The sequence below is a fragment of the Pholis gunnellus genome (assembly GCF_910591455.1).
Source record: "Pholis gunnellus genome assembly, chromosome: 13".
Classification (NCBI taxonomy): domain Eukaryota; kingdom Metazoa; phylum Chordata; class Actinopteri; order Perciformes; family Pholidae; genus Pholis; species Pholis gunnellus.
This window is the reverse complement of record NC_136540.1, coordinates 1575471-1595284: the sequence shown is the minus strand read 5'-3', so window position 1 is coordinate 1595284 and position 19814 is coordinate 1575471. Positions and strand designations below refer to the sequence as shown.

Sequence of the window (19814 nt, the reverse complement as noted above, 5' to 3'; positions counted from 1 at the left end):
ACGAGCGTTCACAGTGTCATTTAAACCTCGACCACATTCTCACATCAGGAGTTAAAAATAAGACTGATGATCATGAGACTCTACAACCTAAAACCTCACAGACAGAAGTGGTCAAAATATCTGCTCTCTTGCTGGGAAGCTGCCTCCTGGAGGAGGAGGAGCTCAGCTCCCGGCAGACCCAGGAGACCCAGGACGTACTGCTGGACCCGCTGGAGGGAAGGGAGGCAACGGGAGAACCAGAACCAGGACTGAGCGTAACAGACTGACGGACACCTGCTTCAGTAAAATGAGAGGTTTTCTAAAGGGACTCTGGTGCTCTGAAACACTACCACTTTCGACCACAGGGACCGCCAGAATCAACACAAAATGAAAGTTCCTTTTCCTACCTTTAAATGACACTCCTCTCTCCCGTCATTCTGCATTCAGCATATCTAACAGCACCACTCTGGATGTTATGCCCCCCTCACCTGATCTCCACGTTTGAGTCCGGCCTCTGCGGCCTTGCTCCCCACTTCCACCGACTCGACGAAGATGCCGAAGCCTCTCTCGCTGCCGCCCTTCACGCTGAAGTAGAGCGGCGACTCCCTGGACGCCTTCTGCAGGGTGATCTGCCTCCACTTCGCCTTGGCTGCACACGCGATGTTCAGCAGCCGCAAGTGGCCCTTCATTTTCTGACAGGGGGGGAAGACGCACTTTTCACATGAGAACATAAATGATAACGTTTGATCTGAGCGACTATTCAGACAATGTAAGATGAACCAACCGCGCTGAATACGAATGTTACAAAATAAAAAGCTAAGTTTAAACTGGGTTTGATCTCACCGCGGTCTCTAGATGTTTCTCAAAGTCCTCCAGGAAGTGCGTCATGGCCGGGTCGCCCTCAAAGTCATTGAAATGGTTGTTGACCCACAGCAGCACTATTCTCGTTACCTGTGAGACACAATGGGAGCTTTAATTTAGCGGAGCCACAAAACATACACTTCTTTTGCACACAGTTCCTGTCCCGGTTCAGTTTCACTCTCTCGGCTCTCTCGCCGGTCGAGGCTCAAGCTGCTTTGACAAGAAAATCTGCAGAGACTTTTTACTGCAGGTGTTGGGTCAGAGGTCCTAATGAACTACTGTGCGCGACCTTGGGGAGTTGGTAGTTGCTTAGAGACACTTTAGGCGGCTTAATGCTTGGCAACATGAGTGCTTTACTCACTGTGTAACCATGCTGTCACAACCTGTAGTTCTCATCTATACAGAAAATCACAGTTACAACGGTTAAATGCTGCGTCTCTGGAAACAGACAGTTTCCTTTCTGTCTAAATAGAGTTTTACATCCATTACGTTTCATTATAAATGTCATTTATATTTACTGTAGACAGAAAAAGGTAAAGAAGCACTCATTTGTAAATAATAAGTGCAGTCGATGCATTTTCCACAACACCGTCCCGTAAACATTTCAGAATAAAAGCCTTTCGCTAACAAATGAAAGAGGAAGTGTTGAATTAAAAATAAATATATTTTTTTTCCCATGTCTGTGATAACTTCTACAGATATAGAAATCTAAACTGCAGTAATGTTGCTGATATCAACATTCTGAGGAGTTTCCTCAACACTAATAAACATCAGCTCATGATCGGTAAGTATAACCGAGGCGCTGTGGGAACGTGCAAAATGGTCAAATTTGACTTTTTATTCAGTCCAATTTATTGTTTCTGAAAAAGGAACTGTAAAACCCGGGGAACAGCAGGGAGGCTAAATAATGACCGTGTGCATGGCTGCAGAGAAAATGTTTAACGACCGGTTGACTGCTTCATTTGGTCCCACAGTAATTAGAAGGGAAACCTAAAGCAAAGGGCATTCAGAAACTATTATTTCTGCTAATTTACAGCGGTGCTAACATGGTTCTAACCTTTGCAAAAGGTCAGAGCGTCGACCAATACATCAATCAATCAATGTTCACGACTCTCCCTCCACATCCTGGTACTTTCTCCCTCCTCGCTCTGTGCAGGGTTAGATCCTGTGTAACGGGGCTGAAGATCATAAGCCTGAATGACGACCGCATGAAGACTATTGACAGAACCCGACTAATCTCAGGTTAAAGCGGTTGTGGACAAAGAGGAGCAAACGCTACCCGGGGCTCAAGGACAGCTGAGCTGGCTGAACGCGTATCGATCGGCATGTGAGCAGCACAACAAATGTCCATCGACATGCATGAATACAAAACATTAGGGGTGCTGATAGCACCGTCATCAGAAAGTGCACACACACTAACACACACACACACACACACACACACACACACACACGAGTGCAGATAGATGCAGTTTTTGCTTGGTATGCATCCGCTACGCTGCAACATGTACGTGCACAGAAACACCTCAACACTCCCAGTTGACTTGACCTATCATGTCCACTCTTGCTCCAACACACAAACTTTAAAAGTTTCTTGCTTTATTACTCACCTACACACACACACACACGCACACACCTTTGCACATCCATCCGCACACTGCACAAACTGCCCAAAACCAGGCGTCGGCCCTCCGACTCACCGTGTCCCGGAGGTTGTCCACGTGGAACCACTCCAGCAGTTTCTTGCCGACCTCCATGGGATTGGACAGGAAGGTCCTGTAGGTCAGCAGGAAGTCCTCGATGTAGGTCGGGTCCACCACCGACGGCTCCTCCACCAGGTGCATGATCAGGCGCTCCGGGGTTCCCTAGGGTGGAAAAAATACATGGAGCACAATGTAGATAACACACAAGGATGACACAAGGACACACAAAGTCTGCACACACACACACACACACACACACACACACACACAGGAGGCCGTGTACTCACCAATTTGAATACATTATGTTGAGATAAATCATAAAAGTGACAAGGACAAACTGTAAAGATGCAGCTATTGAACTGAGCTGTCAGTCAGCCATCAATAAAACAAAGACACACACACACACACACACACACACACACACACACACACACACACACACACACACACACACACACACACACACCAGCTCTTTAAGAAGAGCGCCCTTGAGCTTTTGTTACTGAGGTATCAATTTCAATTTCCAGTTTTTTCTCTCCTCATTATGAATTCTTTTATTTATCAGCGGTAATCAAAGACTTATTAACGGTAATAATAGTCTTGTTTTATCTGCTTTGCTCTCAAACTTGTGGCAAACTGCCCAACACATGTTTGGAGTTTCGTCCGCTTCCTCCAACTAACTAAACTCCTGTTTGCAGGACAACTGAAAGGCTCACTCGTCGTTACCTCAGACCGGTACTGAGCGTGTGCAACTCTCAACGAGAGCGATTCATCGATTAGTTGACAGAAGTTAAATTAATCTGCAACTATTCTGTATATCTTCTGTGACAGTAAACTAAATATCTTTGAGTCGTGGACAAAACAAGACATTAGAGGACGTCATCTCGGGCTTTGGGAAACACTGATACACATTTTCTTTTTACATTTTCTGACATTTTATAGACCAAACAACTAATCGATTAATCGACAATGTACAGCTACTCACTGGCTGCCACTAATGAGTCAAATAATAGTTATTTACCGCTCTACTGCCAGCCCAACGGGGCTTTTTACTCGCTCTGGAAGATCCTTTAATTTCTTTGTCTTAACAATCTTTTAATTGTTATTAATCAGCAGCAGAACGCCCGAGACACAAACTCTCCTCTTGTGGTTTCAGCGAGTTTGTCACTGTCATCAGAGCAGAGCTTTCTGGGGGGAAATGATTCATCTCACAAGGAACAGAAACTAGAGAGACATCCACTTTTGTCATAAAAAAAAAAAGAAGAGCCGAGCCAAAAACAGAAAGGCAAACCACCGTGAATTGACTCATCTCCACTGGATGTGTTTTAGAGCCGACAGCCTTCCTCGGAGCGCTCGGCCAGGAGAATCATTCAGGCCCATTATCTGATCGATACCTCGCTGCCTCTGGAGGCTTCGGGGGGGGGAAGGATCAAAAGGCCTCGGAGCGCTCCGCAGCGTAGCGCAGGAGAAAAAACGCTCCGACAAACACTAATAGTGCTAACGGAGCGGCTAAGAACACGAGCAGCTGCATTGATGTTTTCTTGGCGAGGAATGAGGCGGTACTCTAATCAATCCGAGGCCTTTCAGAGTATTTAGTACATAATAATGAAAACTAAAGGAGGACAGCTTCCTGTTTGAAGAGGTTAGACATTTAAAGCCAAAGTTTAGGGTGAGATTAAACATGCTTATTAGCAGCTTAACCTCACCACAAGCCTTCCTGGTGCCCGTCCCCGTCTCCTCTTATTTAGGATCTTGAACTAAGTTATTTATTTATTAGACAGGGACAGTGCTCAGCTTCTCAGCTCTACCACAGTTAGCTATAAGCTCATTTTTCATTTGCAGTGTGAAAACCAAAATTACAAGACAGCGCATATTCACTATACGATTACAACAACAACAACAACAACATTAAGGCAGTGCAACAAGAACCTCAAGATTTCACAACAGTAAGAGGCGTCTAGAGTTTGCATTCATGCTTGATGGGCACGTGATCGGGTTGATTTTAGCCACAAATACATCTTGCATTTAAAATCTGCAACGCTGCAGCCCTCTCACGTACAACTTGGCATTGAGCTGCAGAAGTTTGTTGCTTTAATAGAGAAGAAGAAGAAGAAGAAGAAGAGACGATCACCTCTGTTGGTCTAACTTGACCTGAAGTTTGAACCCAGAGCTGCAATGGATTTACGTTTTTCTACAGATACCGATAAAGTGTGACTTTATCGGTATTTGTTGGAGCTCGGGGTCAGATACAGACTAGAAGAACTTCGGGTCAAACACCTTAAAAACCCTCTCACCTTGATGACGATGTGACCCTTCCTGGTGCCGCTGCGGTCGAGCTCGCGGTGCTCCTTCACCATCACGATCTCGCCCTCCTCCTCCACCTTGTGCGTGTTCTTCTCCACGTGGTTGAGGATGCGCCAGTAGTCCTCCTGGGCGACGCAGACGAACTGGTCGAGGACGACATGGGGAAAGCGGATCAACTTGTAGTAGAGAAAGACGCTGCTCGGCACCAGCTGCGGGTACTCGAACAGCAGCAGAGCGGAGGCACGGTGGCGGGCGGAGAGCGGCATGGGAGGGACGGGATGGAGGAAGGTCCCACGACTCTACTTCTCCCTCTGACTAAACCGAATCAAATCAGGCTCAACAATCTCCTCAGCTCGCCATTTCTCAGTCGCATCCTTCACTTCACCTCGACACTGAAGCGACGACAACTTCCCATTATATCACACACAAGACGTGACTCTTCACTGCTCTACAGCGACTAAACCATCAGTTTCTGCATTCGCCTCGCTGAGCCCGATACCTCTGCCCCTTCCTGTGTGTCTGAAGACAGGAAGTGATACGCAACAGTGGAGGGGAACTAGGCAGTGTGGACAGAACAAATGTGGCCTGCTACCACAAGTACACGCGAGGCTTCTTTAACCTCCGTGAACTATGTAACATCACAAGCAGCTCTATATCGAGTCTCCTGCGAGGAAACCTGCACGGCTATTTGTGAACGCGTCTGAGAAACACACCAAGATTATGACTTTTAACTCGGATGTGCAGATTATTTAGTTCTGGATGCAAACTTCTACACTGTAGTCAAACAACTACATTAAGAAAAAAATAGAGTTAACACAATCTTCCCATTCAGAAATTCAGAAATAATGTAACGTTAATTGAAAGAACGTACGTAAACATCAACAACTATATGATTGAATGATTTCTGCAGGAGTGCTCTTTACCTGGCAGTCGTCCCCCTTGGTGCGGACTTCTCCGTGCATGTACTGTTTGTCCAGAGAGGGCGAGATGCCGAAGCTGTTGCCCATGCAGAGAGTCTCCACTCTGGCCTCCGGGTGGCTGATCTCCACGGCCCCGTTCAGGATGACGTACCAGAGGTCCAGCTGCAGACATGAGGGGCACACAAAGATCCTCAACCACACGTTATCAACACATTTTGTTATGTCGCCAATATTAACGCCGGCTGGTGGATCTTCTCATCGCTCCTAATTCTCGCTCTTTTTCCTCAGCTTTATACGGTCGGCTTAGTGAAACCACTCTTTAGGGCGGGCAGAGTTGGTCCAAAATGACGTTTGAGTATCGAGCTGTTGTAATAGCTATTTTTGCGCATTTTGTCTTCTATGTTTCTATTTATTCCTGTCAAACGACGAACAGCTGATTCATGAAGTCAAAATGAAAAGTTTTCTATAAGACGGCTCATCATTTCACTACAAAGACCTAAATAAGGTGTCAGCCGGGCTGGAGAAAGTGTTCTGCTCGCTGCTGGCTTTATCGTCATTAAACGGGAAATATCACAACATGAAAACGTGTTTTTCCATATTTCATATATCCATTTTTCATTCCATACTTCTCTAGACTGCTCAGGAACCCCTGTATAAAAATCATTAAGTTTGATCTTAAACCTTTAGATTTCAAAGAGAACACTGGATATTTCTGGAAGTAGCTGCTCTAAAACGGTTCCATGTTACTGACTGACATTTATTAATATGTAGAGATGACGTGCGTTATGTGGCGGTGGAGAGGCATCGTGTCTCTAGTGGTGGCTTTTGAAAAAGAGGAAATGCTGGCAGGCGTAATATAACGAGCCGTCGGTCCCGGGTGTGTGAGCGGGATGGAGGGAGGGCGAACGAGCCCCGAGCTCCCTCCTCATCCATCACTGATATCTCCACCTCGTTGCATGTTCACTCTCCCACTGTTTCCTCAACTCTCTCGGTGCTTCTCCTTCTAACAGTCAGCCGCTCACTCTCCGGATTTCTCAGCGATGATGAAACCAGTGAGGTGAGGTGAGGTAATAAAGTTTGCATGAATCCTAAACTTCTCTCAGCATATTTAGTTTGCGGATTTTCACGGCAGCCTGCAAACTACTATTTGTCAAGTTCGTATTCTTTTCGTTGGTTTATTTCTCTGCCTGCGTTTTCTCCTCTGGAGGCCTCCGAGCTCGCGTCTGCAGAGTAAACCTGTCCACGCAGGACGGACAGACGCGTGAAGCACGCCGCTCGTTCGCGTGTGTGCGGCTTCGTCCCGCTGACGTGGATTCCGGCATTTATCACGCTGTCGGTTCTGATGCTGCCGTGTTTCACGACGGAGCTCCCGTTTCTCAGGCATGTAACTTAATTAATGAGCCGTGTGATGGACGGGGCTTTTACTCTGCAGTGACTCGGCACATTCCAGTTTCTGTTTAAGAATTAGCTTCCTGTAGGCTGGAAGATGGTGAGGATGTGTGTGTGTGTGTGTGTGTGTGTGTGTGTGTGTGTGTGTGTGTACTCGTGGAAACGTGTCAACGCCTGTGTGTGTGCTCCTTCAAATCAATATGTATACACACAACCAATTTAAATTAAATGTTTGGAAGTAAATGTAATGTTTGCAACAATGAACCAGAATCTATAACACATGTATTTAAAAATGTAATGCATTCACTTGCTGCTTTAGGACTCAAATGGAAGTTTACATGTTGTGTAAAACTGAGTGTTACATATTTTGAACATGATAAATCTGACATTAAATGTGTGGTAAACTTTATGATTATATATTTTACATTCATGAATCTAAAATTACAAAAAGTGATCCCCAGTTTCATTGGATTTCTATGTGAATTTAAAGAATATATCAAAACTCTTAAACTAATAAACACAAAGGAAAGTGAGAAAAAGAGTTAAAAGTGGAATAGTGCTTTGGGGAGAAGCAAAAAAATAAAATAAATAAGAACTTTATACAGTACTACATTTTTAAAACCTTAAAGGTGTGTAGAGTGTGTGCGATGTGGCTCCATCTAGTGGTGAGGTTGCAGATTGCAACTAACTGAAACTTCTCTTGTACGCCAAGCGTGATGGAGAACTACGACGTCTGAGGCCTTTTTCACAGTAACTTGTGATTCACGCGTGTTTACAAATCACTGCGTGAGCTCCGAGTCGAGTCGTACCTCCTGCTTGTCGTGCAGTATGACCGTGCCAGCCTGCTCCACCACCTCGAACACCATGACGCTGCACAGGTCTCTCCGCACAGACATGGTCATGTTGGCGAAGGCGGGCAGCTGGTGCATGAACTCCAGTAGTTGCTCTGTTTAGGCACAAAAAGGGATGAAGGGGGGGAGAGAAGAAAGCAATTCAATGAGATAATGTTGATATTGTAGTCTCAAGGCTTTGATAAAGAAAGCATCTGTACTGCTATTTACTGTATTTATCTATTTTCCTGAAAAGCCCAACTCCCTGTAACCGTTCAGGAATGAAACATCATGATAAGACACACACAGATAACAGATCATCTTAATAAACACAGTTATTGGCCAGTGCATATTTAATAAGTGCTTCAGATTGTCATGCCTAATGAGGATCTTTTGTGTTCCTCCCATACAGATGTTCTGCGCTGTGTCTGAGTACAGAGTGACCGAGCTTCAACCAAGCAGCTCCCTTTTATTCCCCTGCTGTTAATCGCCTCGTTCGCTTCCTCTCTTCCTCTTCGTCACTTTCCTTCGCTCTATAAAGGGAGAAACCCCAGGAAAAAACTGTGTTCTTCATGCACGGATCAATTTTGAGATTTTGGGCTATTTTGCTTCCATAACACGTCTTCTTTCAGACTAGTGGAAAGAAAACATCCAGAATACACATTTAGGTGTTTATTTCACTACTTTGTCTATTTGCAGAGCCTCATTTATCCAACGTTGTATCTCTAAAAACATGGAAAACATGTATTTCTTTATGGCTGGCTTTATGGACACGTGACTCTAATATGTCAACAAAATGAAACATTTTGAACATGGCTTTATCCAACGTTCAGATTTGTAAACTAGTAAAACTAAAAAGAACTGCCTCATTGTAAGTATTCAAAAGGTTCATGGTGATATCTATCAGTCAAGAACACATCCTACATATCTACTTTTTCGCAGGCAAACGTTTCATCCTTGTAAAACTGAACTTAACCTTATTAATGAATACATTTTTTCTACTCATTCATGTTTTTCAGACACTCTGTGAGCCGGGCATGGACTCGGTCACGTCCTCCCCTCAACTCCTTCCTCTGAATGAGTCGAGTGAGACCGGCGACCTCCCAGCGGGCCGGGCCTTCACAACTCCTCTCAGCCCTGTGATGTGGTCACCTTCTCCTCCAGGACCCCAACTGGGTCCCGCTAATGAGGACGTCTCTCTGATTGCCTGCTTAAAAATACACAGTGGAAGGGCACAGCTGTTTGGAGAGCACTGTGAGGGGGCTTTTTAGAGGGAGATGTGGGTATCTGTATCTCCAGTATGTGAAGTCTAAAAATAGTAACTGACAGTGCTAGAGTGACATTTGGGCACATACTGTATCAGTGCTTCAATTCACTATAAGCATCGACAATAGAAGAAGTGGCCGCAGTCAGTGTGATGTCACCCATTGGTTTGTGGACTGGCGTTTTAAACCTTGAAGTTCGGCATTTTGGCCGTCGCCATCTTGGTTTTTGCAACCAGAAGTGACACAAGAGGGTGGAGCTAAACACAACCGAACGCTGATCAAAACACGGTGTAACAATCACCTTTCATGAACTGAAAACACACCGTGAACGACTAAGACTAAAGCGAAAACGCGGACAACTTCCAGACATGAAAACACTGGTAGAAGCCTGTCAATCACTGTGTAGCCCCGCCCTAAAGCATCCCCTGCTTTATGGTCTGTGTGACTCTAAATGGACCATCATTTACTAAATGAACACCATGCTGTATTGAAGAAGACTTGAAACTAGAGATTGAGACCATAAACTCATGTTTACAATGTTTACTGAGGTAATAAATCAAGAGAGAAGTAGAGTCATTTTCTCATAGACTTCTATACAACCAGAGGAGTCGCCCCCTGGTGGTCACTAGAGAGAATGCAGCTTTAAGACATGAAGCATTAACTTCACTTTTCAGACCTGGAGGTTACAATCTAAATGTGTTTTTTTTAAGTGTTTGCTTAAGTGTTTGCTTATCGTTAAGTAAGAACTATTTTTTCAAGGTATTTTACCGTTCTAAAAAAACATTACAACGACATTATGACGTATTAGACGGAGGTAGACTCACCGATGTCGTCGTCGTTGCGGTCGGCTGGGTCTTTTTCCAGACACTCTCGGACCAGGTCTCGGCCCAGAAGGGTGTCTGAAGCTCTCTCCAGGTCCTCATCTTCCTCCTCCTCTTCCTCGCTGTCCACCGCGGCCTCTGGAAGTCCGGACAGGTCCACGTCCCCCAGCTCGCTCTCTGTGGCCTGCAGCAAAGACGGTGGAGAAGGCAGCACAGAGGTTTGGTAAAAATCTTTCCAATGGTTTCACGTCATGTTGTGGAATCAAACAGTTACTCGGCTTTGGAAAGAAATATGTCTTTTTCGGTGGAGTGAAATTTGTAAAATAATTCATCAGTCACGTATTCACTCTAACTTCACGGCTCTATTCCGTTAACCTTTTACTTGATGTGGATTCTCAGTGATAAATCATCCACACAGAACATTTAGAATAACCTTGGAACGAGCAGCTGTACCTGTGACCCTGAGCTGAAAGCCTCCAACACTAGAAAACAGAGGCGAACAGCCAGATATTTAAATCCAGCAGTAATAATTCATATTTAACCATATTTCCTCTGTGCGGGGCAGACAGATGGTTGGCTCTGAACGGGGCATGGGGGGCTTCTAGGTCGGGTGGGAATTGAACCATTAACCTAGAGGTGGAGAGAGGAGCTCCTCCGTGGTGGTGGCAGCATTGCAGGCCATCTGTCAGCTCTAGCAGGTAGGCCTTCAGACATTTAGCTCCGTCTCTGTTTTGTTCTTAAAATGTGTCATTTTATTTTGATAAAGAAACCAGCCGGGCTATTAAGGTTTTCTGAGCAGTTTCCAGAACAGACGTGCTCACCGTTCTACTGCGGAAATCTCAATCCCAAGTTTTAGATACCAAATCAGAGCATTGGGTTTTTCTATGGTGTCCTCGAGGTCTTGGTGCCCCTAAAGATCCCCTGTCCGGTTAAGGGAACTCGGGTAGCACTGATATGGATCTAAAGGACTTGCCTGACTGATTTTCTCAATGATTTTCTTTGCTTAGCTAAGTGCAGAGAATGTCAACATGATCATACGTTTTCATTGTCCCGTCTACATTTGTTTATTTATTGATTGTTTTCTTTATTGTTATAAATGTCCCTATTACTGTGACTTTATTTCACTTTCTTTTATTTGTGTGTGTAACAATGTCCATAGAACTTTTTAAGGCATGATTGTGGAATAAGGAGAAAGTCTGACGGGTAGTATTGATTGAGAAGAGTGGGCTGAAGTTGGTGGGAACGAGTTGACTTCCTGCCCTCCACACTACCGGATGAACTCCCTCAACAACAACAACAACAATGCTCTTGGGTTCTTTGGAGGTTTGGTACCTGGCCAATGGGTTTTATAGGTTTCTCTGGAGGGAAGGGGATTAAGCTAACAGTCCATCCGGAGTTCAGGCACAGGTTCACTCTTGTTTGCATAAATTAAGTCAGACTTTTAAAAACACACAAGCTACTCAGCTCTACATTCATTTGATCTGCAGATAAGAAAAAAAAACACTTTCCTGAATCCTGATTTTCGTTTCTTTGACACCAATAATGAATGATTAACATAATAAAATGACCTCTCCTGATTTATTGATGCACTTCTCTTGTGCAGAACCAAAGCAGCTCAAAGGGAAACCTCTTCTAAGGAGGAATACTCCATATATATTAACCTGGAGCGACAATCCAATCAAACATCTCAACAACAAAATATATTTTCCTTTTGCTTCACCTCTGATTTCTGAGTCTTCAAGGAATTTTTTCTCATGTATTCATCGGGCCAACACTGTGCAGAAAAAGACAGAAAAACACTTAAAGTACTACGAAAGTACTACATTGTTTTTGTCTTAATGTGTTGGTTTTTTCGTGTTTAATACTGGAGCACTATGACAGAATACATTCATCAACATGGGAAAAAGAAGTGTGGGGATTAAGTGCAGCGGACTTTTGAGACGACCAGCCAGAACCTGCCGGACCAGAAGCCCCCCGAAGCCCACATGGATGCTAAGCTAACCCAGCTAGGACCTGAGACTACTACCACTACCCATCACGATTAATGTGCGATCGCAGGAAACTAAGATGGATGAGATAAGACTTCAGGCGAATCCCTTTACAGAGACCCGGATCCACCGTGGGTCAAGCTGCACTTGATGCAGGACTCCGGTGGGACGAGAGGAGGCGGACTCTGTGTTTACATCAGTGATGCTTGGTGCTCAACGTCGGCCATATTATCTGCCCAGGGATTTGTTTTTGTTGCTGCCGTTTACATTCCTTATGATGCAAATAAAACAATGCACTACAGGAATGCACTCCTTTAGTTTTTTCTTGTGTTGCAAATGTTCTACAGCTGTATTTCGTTGGGCAACCCTACGTTGCATAACGACAATAAATGATCCTTGAATCCTTGAGACTTTTCATGGTTCCCAACAAGAGAGAGAACCGTCATGAAGGTCGTTCAAATCCTGCAGAAAAGACGCCTTCAATTCTACTTTGTTGGAGAAGAGAAGCATTGAGGTTACGGGTAGGAACGTTGGTGCAGTAACACCTCGTCTTCTGCCGCGGACATTCTGTATCTTTTAGTGCTTTTGAGAGCCCAGTTCATTCAAAATGCAGGATGTTCCCTTTCAGTCCAATTCCCCCGGTCTCCGGCTGAGTTTGAGCAAGGAGGACATTTCCTAGAGACGAGGGACATCAGACCTGCCCTCGTTTTAGAAAAACGAGACACAGAGGTTCATCGTACAGCCGAGAGATGAAAGAAAGCACAGAAAAGAGTAGCGGGATGAGGGAGGGACGGAGAATAATAGAAGGACGGAGTGTGACAGACAGGAGAGATGTGAAGAAAGGAAAGGGCAGAGGGGAGGAATATGAGATGAGAGAACAGGAGGAGGCAAGGAAAGCTGGAGAGTTTGGAGTAAAAGTGCCCGACTGTGAATCAGCGTATAAGGAAAGGGAGAGAGCGGGGGGGGGGGGGGGGGGGGGGTTTGTTGCTCTGACAGCTGAGGACCTCGGCCCGACTGCAGGGTCGGTGCTTTAAGACGGCCGTAAACAAACAGAGAGCCGGGTCAGCGCCGAGCTGATGGGATCACATCCGTGTGATAAATATCTAATCTCAGGACCAAGGAGATCAGGTCTCCGTGTTAAGCGTCTGACCCGGGCTGACCGGACTTACATCAATCTGCAAACACTCACAGACGGGCGGGGGGGAGATAAGGAAGTAAAAATATCGGAATGATGTCATTTTAGTCTGTTTTCTCTAGCGAGAGTTAACATTCCGCTGACAATGATTAATGGATTACATCATTCATCAGCTCGTTTTATGACTTATTAACTAGTTTCATGTTATTGCTCTATGAGTCATTCTTTTTCTACATTACTCTCATAATACTTTGCCTCGTGGGGAAAAGTCTGCTTCAAGTCAACAGGAAGTTATTATTTAAATTATTCGGTCCAAAAAGTTGTAAAATGCACGTTTAGAGGAACAACTAGTGCGCTCGCTCTCCAGAGCGCTGCAGGGATGAAGTATTTTTGACGGCTAACGCGGACGTTAGCGCCACTCTGGTGTCTTCAACAAAAGGACGACGGGATTATTCCAACGAAGTTTGGATTATTGTGGAAAACGTTTATGATACTTACAGTTTTGTTCAACGAGATAATCTTCACAAATGAACTCCACTTCTGTGGTTCTTAATGCGTGAACCTTCAGAAGTAAAAGGCAAACGGTTTGTAGTCTCATTGAGCGACTTGTTGGCAACCAACTTTATTACGGCTATCATATTTTATAACATGGAACAAAGCGTTAAAATCAAACTAAAAACTCCCCGACTAAAGAGACGAGGGAACTGGAAGTGTAACTCACTTCCTGGTTTTAGGACTCGTTCCTGCAGCACTTTATGGGACCGTCGTGCGGAACATCTTGATAACGTTTGTGCCATATAGCACATAAAATGATATTTGAATGTAACGTATATGAATATAATACAACGACCAACCCTATTAAAATAAATAAATAATAACATTAGCATTGTTAAGATTCCTCACTGAAACAAAGCTGCTCATTAGTTTTGTGTCCAGCAGCACCCATTGATCAAACCAGCTCATTAACTTGTAACGAGCTCATTAGTTTGAAGCTAATGGACCTCATCAGTTCTAACGATGAATGCTAACAATGCTAACAAGCTGGTGTCAAATGAGAGCCCCGCCCAAGCCCTTAAAACACACACAAACATGTCAGAGGGGAGCTGAAATACTGCAGCACCCTGTGAGGACGAGTCAGCGCTGAAAGGTAATATTAATAAGCTTCTTAAGATTTATCACGACTCTCTGTGTACAGAGGGGAGATTAGGAGAGTTTAGGGATTAAAATGATGAGATGACGGCCTTGTCATGTACCCTTTTATGGATTATTATTAATATACATTATTTAAATACCTTACAATCAAGAGAGGCTTTTCATTCCAAAGCACACTTGAGCTATTGAACGCTCAGAAATGTCACGTTAAGGTGATACAAGAGGAGAGAGGTTTATTATACACGTTGTGCATTAAAATAGATTATTGTAATAAAAGCAACTGAAGAAAGAGCTTCCTAGTTCGCTGACATTTAAAGGACACAATAAACACTTTCAAAACATCTCCTGAGCGTGTGTGTTAGCCTTGTTTTAGCTGATGTGTATGTTTATGTATCGTGAGGACCGGAGGTAAAATAATCTCCTACAGTTTCCCTCACAGAAGGATTCCTGACATTCCTGTTTAGGGAAACCTCAATCAAGCTGTCTGACATCATCTGCATCAGTGATGTGCACTTCATGTCATGCTCTCTAAATGTCCGCGTCTTTCCTGCAAACAACATGTGGAAGCCGACCGAGTGGACAGCTGCACAGTGGTTGTTGTGAGCCGGGCTGCACCGTCGATGTCACAGCTCCTATACCTTCAGCGCAGGCATAGACGGGGCTCCAAAGGTCAGCTTCATTTCCTGCATGTGACCTTTTCGTCCGCAGAGGGAGACGGATCACCAGGATGCACGACTGATGCACAATAATTAGCGAGACGCCGAGGATTACGAGGAGGGAGGAGCAGAGGGGTTGACGGATGTACTGCAGGTAGAAAGAGCTGGAGCAAATCAGGCCGGGGGGGGGGACTCCTCCATCAGTGAAACGCTTCATTACTTTTTGTGTTTAATGAAATAACGGAAAAGTTCATTTTATGTCCATTCAAAGATTTTTCTTTTTTTAATTGACGGTAAAAGCAAAAAGATATTCCTAGAATTAGATTTTAAGAGTAGCGGTAGAGGGGAAAAAATGTCAAAGTGAGAAAAAAAACTGATGTTTAATCAATATGCTGTGATTTAATAATGTAATAACCCTCAAACTGTCAACATGTGTGCACTTATTAACGGTGCAGTCTAAATAAGGAACACAAAAGAAAAATATTACGATAAAATGATTTAAACTTGTAATGATTTACCCACCTGGTAAATGTCTGACAGGCTGCTGCTCCCCGAGTCGCTGGCGATGCTGCATCCTGATTGGCTGGGAGGCATGTGCATCACCTGCTGATGGGCGTGGTCTGTTAGGTGCATCTTATTGAGGTCAGCAGGAAGCTGTTCAGACAGACAGGAAGTGGTAGAAAGACGGAATGAGAGAAAAAACAGAGAGGAGGATGTGAGTTCAATGGAGGCAAACAAACACACCGACACTCTCACACACACACACAGACACACAGACACACCGACACTCTCACACACACACACACACACACACACACAGCTGTTTCATCAGCCTGAAAGCCAAAGCTGGTTTGGCACTGTTTGACATGTTACACTCCAAGATAATTAACACGAAGGACGGAGCTGAAGACACTTCAGACGGCTGTAAATTATCACCCAGGTCTGGAGGTTGATATGATTTCTGATGGACAGACGAAGTGGGAGGCTGGTTGTATATTACTGGAGTGAAGCAGTGGCTGTGCTATTGAGACGGCTCGTCTGGCTTTCTTTTATGCGGACAGCTTACATGTTATTTCCTGTGTGTGCACACAAGAACACTCGGACTCCGTCCGTTTGTTTGCTTCACGATAAGAAGACAATTTGCACGAGGCAAAATTCATTTGTTTCCATTTTGTTATCGCGACAATTGCACACTCCAAAAATCTGAATTGCATAGAGCTCATTCCCAAACAAACGAAAGATTCAGAACGAGACAAAGACGTCAGTCAAGCAGCCGACGGACTTCTAAAAAGCTGGAAAACAGGAAGGACCAAAAGGTCCCCAGATCAATACACAAGCTTTAAACTCCGTCACACACAACCGAACTATTGTAATGTAAACCAGTTCAAACAGTGAAGCTGCGTTAGTGATCAGAACGCGCAAATTATGGCTAATAAATAATCATTTCCAACAAAAAAATCTACATTTAGTGAAGATTCATATTCAGTCATGCGAGCAGCTTGAGCTGAATATTTGGTAGATCACTGATCACTGCTCTGTAAAGTGGTCGGTTGTTAATATAACAGTTAATATTTCTAGTGGCATGTGTGTGTTTAAGTGGATTGTAAAATAAGGGAGACGGGGTTTGAATGCTCCAGCACCACGGAGAGAGACTGGACATCACTCACTATGATGAAGTGATTATATCTGAGCGTCCCAGTTCTACGTCTTTATAAATCACATTAAGTTCAATCTGAAGCTTTGCACCAACGAACAATAACGTTCACAACTTGTGCGCCGCTAAAAACAAATCATCAAATCGCGGTACATGTGAAACTCTCTTCTCTTCACGAACAGACTGATTTACTCCATTAATTAACTGACCACCCAGGTAAGGGAGTTACTACGCTCCACAAGATTTACATTCAGGACGTAAAAAGAATCCCCAACTACACAACACAGGACAACTCAGTAGGAATGCTGTTACACAGAATAAAGCCTTACTAAAGAAGAGAATAGCCTCCAACGTTAAAGGTTTACAAGAATCATCTAAAGAGTCAGCCAACAGAGCGAAGCACCTTTATCCAACGTGTACAAGCAGATCAAGCAAAGCTCCAGTCCGAGTATTACATCCTTCATTTACCAACACAAGGCTGGAGAGGTTTAGCAGAACTGGTCCACCACACCCAGACCCTGTAGGTGAAGCTGGAAGAAACACTATTCAGTGACTGATTGAGGAAGTTAAAAATGGGGTTTACCAGTGAGGGAAGTCCAGACCGAGCCTGTGAGTGGTTGAGACCAGACCGGTGCCCACAGAGTCCCACGCTGCATGACAAACCATAGACACTCCTCAAACTGATAAGAAAGACCCACATTGACATAATAACAGCGATCCCTCTTCATTCACCTCTTTTACCGCCATATATACCATACATGTGTGTATATAGTGGACAAAAGGCTTTGCTGAAGTGAATTCTAGTGATATCACTCTCTAGTGATATTTCTGCAGTTGTGGACTTGACTGAAATAAAATCCTCTTTGTCTGCGACCAAAACAAGAAGTGGACTTAAGACCCGGACCCAGATCTCCAGCACTACATCAGTAACGGTTGCCTACAAAGCCAGGCAGCTGGGTTTCACCTCCTCTCTGTGCAGGTCGCCAATCGTTCTTGGCGTTCCCTCTGCTCTAGAAGGATGCTTCTGATCCTGATCCTCTAATTCTCAGGTCTTACCAGTTTGGATCGGGGCAGTGCCAGGGTGAGAGACGAAGTCCTCCTGCGACAACGGGCAAACCTACAGCACGCCTCCTCCATCGCCACTCGCCGCCCGAACACTGAACACACCGAACACTCGCTCATGCAAAGACACGTCAAGACAAACTGGATGTTTGAAGCTAGCTGAGGCTGCGAGGAGCCGCGGTGCCAACATGCAATATTAAAGACGTAGAGTCTGGGGGGGTGCTGCCCCCTCAGTGCTCTCTTCTAATAGGCCTGTTGTACTGTGCGACCCCATCAGCACTTAAACCCCCCCCCCCCCCCCCCACACTCCCCTGTTCCCCCAAACCCACGGGGAAACACAGTACTGAGGGGTGGGGTCTGAGAAGCTCGTTCTTAATGTGCGGCATATTAAAAGAGGAACGCTGAATTCTGTTCATGTACGCTGGATTTACACACACAGCTTTATTTATTTTAAATCGTTTTTTGATTTGTGATTCTACGATTGCACTACGGTTTTAAGGATGATTAGCAACTGCTACGGCAGAAGCTAATGGGGATCCAATAAGATCAACAAATAAAATCCCTATTTATCACTCGGTCCACTACATTTACAGTCGGACATTTTTTTTGGAGTCTCAAACAAATCTACCGGAAGATTTATCGGTCATTTGACTTTCTCTATAAATCATTCCTACAGTCCAGCAGAATAGTCCTAAAATCACTTCAGAGTAAAACAAGTTAGCATCTATAAACTTTAAACATTAGCGCTTCCCCACACACACACACACACCCCCATTTCAGTAGTGAAGTATGCCACATACTCATACATTTGCTCCCATGTTTCAATGCTAACGGTGCTATCTGCAAACACTTAGACGGTAGGATTCTAATCTCAAAAACACATACGGACTCACAGATCTCTTAGTGTGACTTAAGGAGTATTTAAGTGAAATCCATTTCCCATTAGGAACGGCAGCGTAATGAATTGTGTGTTTCTCATATTGAACGGCTGGAAACACCTAATGCCAGACTGTTTGTGTTATTGACTACATCACACATATAAGTAGAATTCTCTGCTGTTGACCAACTCTCTTCACTACTAGTTTGTTTGTTTCTGTGTGAATAAGCAGATGAAGCGAGAGGGGCTGGATTGGGAGACAGAGAGTGATTGCTAATTTCATCATCAGGTGAATACTTATTGATTTCAGTGTGATGGAGCAGTTATGAGGCAGCGATGATGAAGCTCCCACCCTGCTAACATTTAATACATTCAGCCAAATCCACACACAAAGAGACAGAAATGAACGCGTCAAGCAGCTGAGTTGACCAGGAGCTCCAGCCATGAATCAGATCATTATTACTGAGATAGTTTGACATTTTGTGTGGGTCTTCCCGGGGAACAGCTGATTTTAGAGCAAGCTGACTATAGTATTCATGTCATATCTGACCCGTTTCACATCAGTTTATTACTCCCAACAAAAGTTATCTCTCCAATATACAACGCAACACTATCGAGGACCCTGACAGGATGAAAACGAGGATCCCGAAAAGATAAAAACGAGGATCCTGAGAGGATGAAAGTTATGGTATTTTTAATAACCAGACCTTCATCACGATCATAGAGGAAACAAGCTTTAGAAATACTGCAGCAACATTTCTATGAGCTGCTGATATTTGGTAACGCAAGACCTGCAATAAGGAAGAGCCCCGTAAAAGAAGCAGGCGATTTAGGAAGTAATGGAAAAGTTTTACATCTTGGGTAAGACCTTTTCAGACATAAAATGCTACATTTCTGGCTCCATCTAGCTGTTACATTATTGCCTTTTTGTCATCCAGACAGGTGGTGACTTTTACGTTAATGCTCCTTGCATCTTCCTTGGGATTATGACAGCACATTAAAGTAAGGAGGCCTGTGCTCGCGCAACATTTGGCAGCTGTGGAAGCAGCAAAGAGAGGCAGAGCGACGGCGAGTTCAAAATGTTATAACATCAAGGAGGAAGAGCGTTTCCTCTTCTCTCATAGGCTGAATCACCGATTCTCTCAATTGGCTTACTTTGTTTAATTTATTAATTAAGAAAAAGACTTAAGCGATGAGATTACGGTTAGATATGAAAGA

The 19814-nt window shown here is 44.3% G+C and overlaps 1 protein-coding gene across 2 annotated transcripts in view; it reads right to left on the bottom strand.

Annotated features, from left to right (window-relative positions):
• rapgef6 (Rap guanine nucleotide exchange factor (GEF) 6) overlaps nucleotides 1-19814 on the bottom strand; it is a gene marked incomplete at its 5' end in the record, with an annotated part of 125430 nt that overhangs the window by 30741 nt on the left and 74875 nt on the right. For both annotated transcript variants that reach the window (XM_079171691.1, XM_079171690.1), the window contains 8 exons: nucleotides 468-671; nucleotides 823-930; nucleotides 2541-2705; nucleotides 4838-4990; nucleotides 5771-5929; nucleotides 7966-8102; nucleotides 10076-10256; nucleotides 15526-15657. In XM_079171691.1, the coding sequence (XP_079027817.1) occupies nucleotides 468-671; nucleotides 823-930; nucleotides 2541-2705; nucleotides 4838-4990; nucleotides 5771-5929; nucleotides 7966-8102; nucleotides 10076-10256; nucleotides 15526-15657 (1239 nt within the window). The remainder of the gene's footprint in view (nucleotides 1-467; nucleotides 672-822; nucleotides 931-2540; nucleotides 2706-4837; nucleotides 4991-5770; nucleotides 5930-7965; nucleotides 8103-10075; nucleotides 10257-15525; nucleotides 15658-19814) is intronic.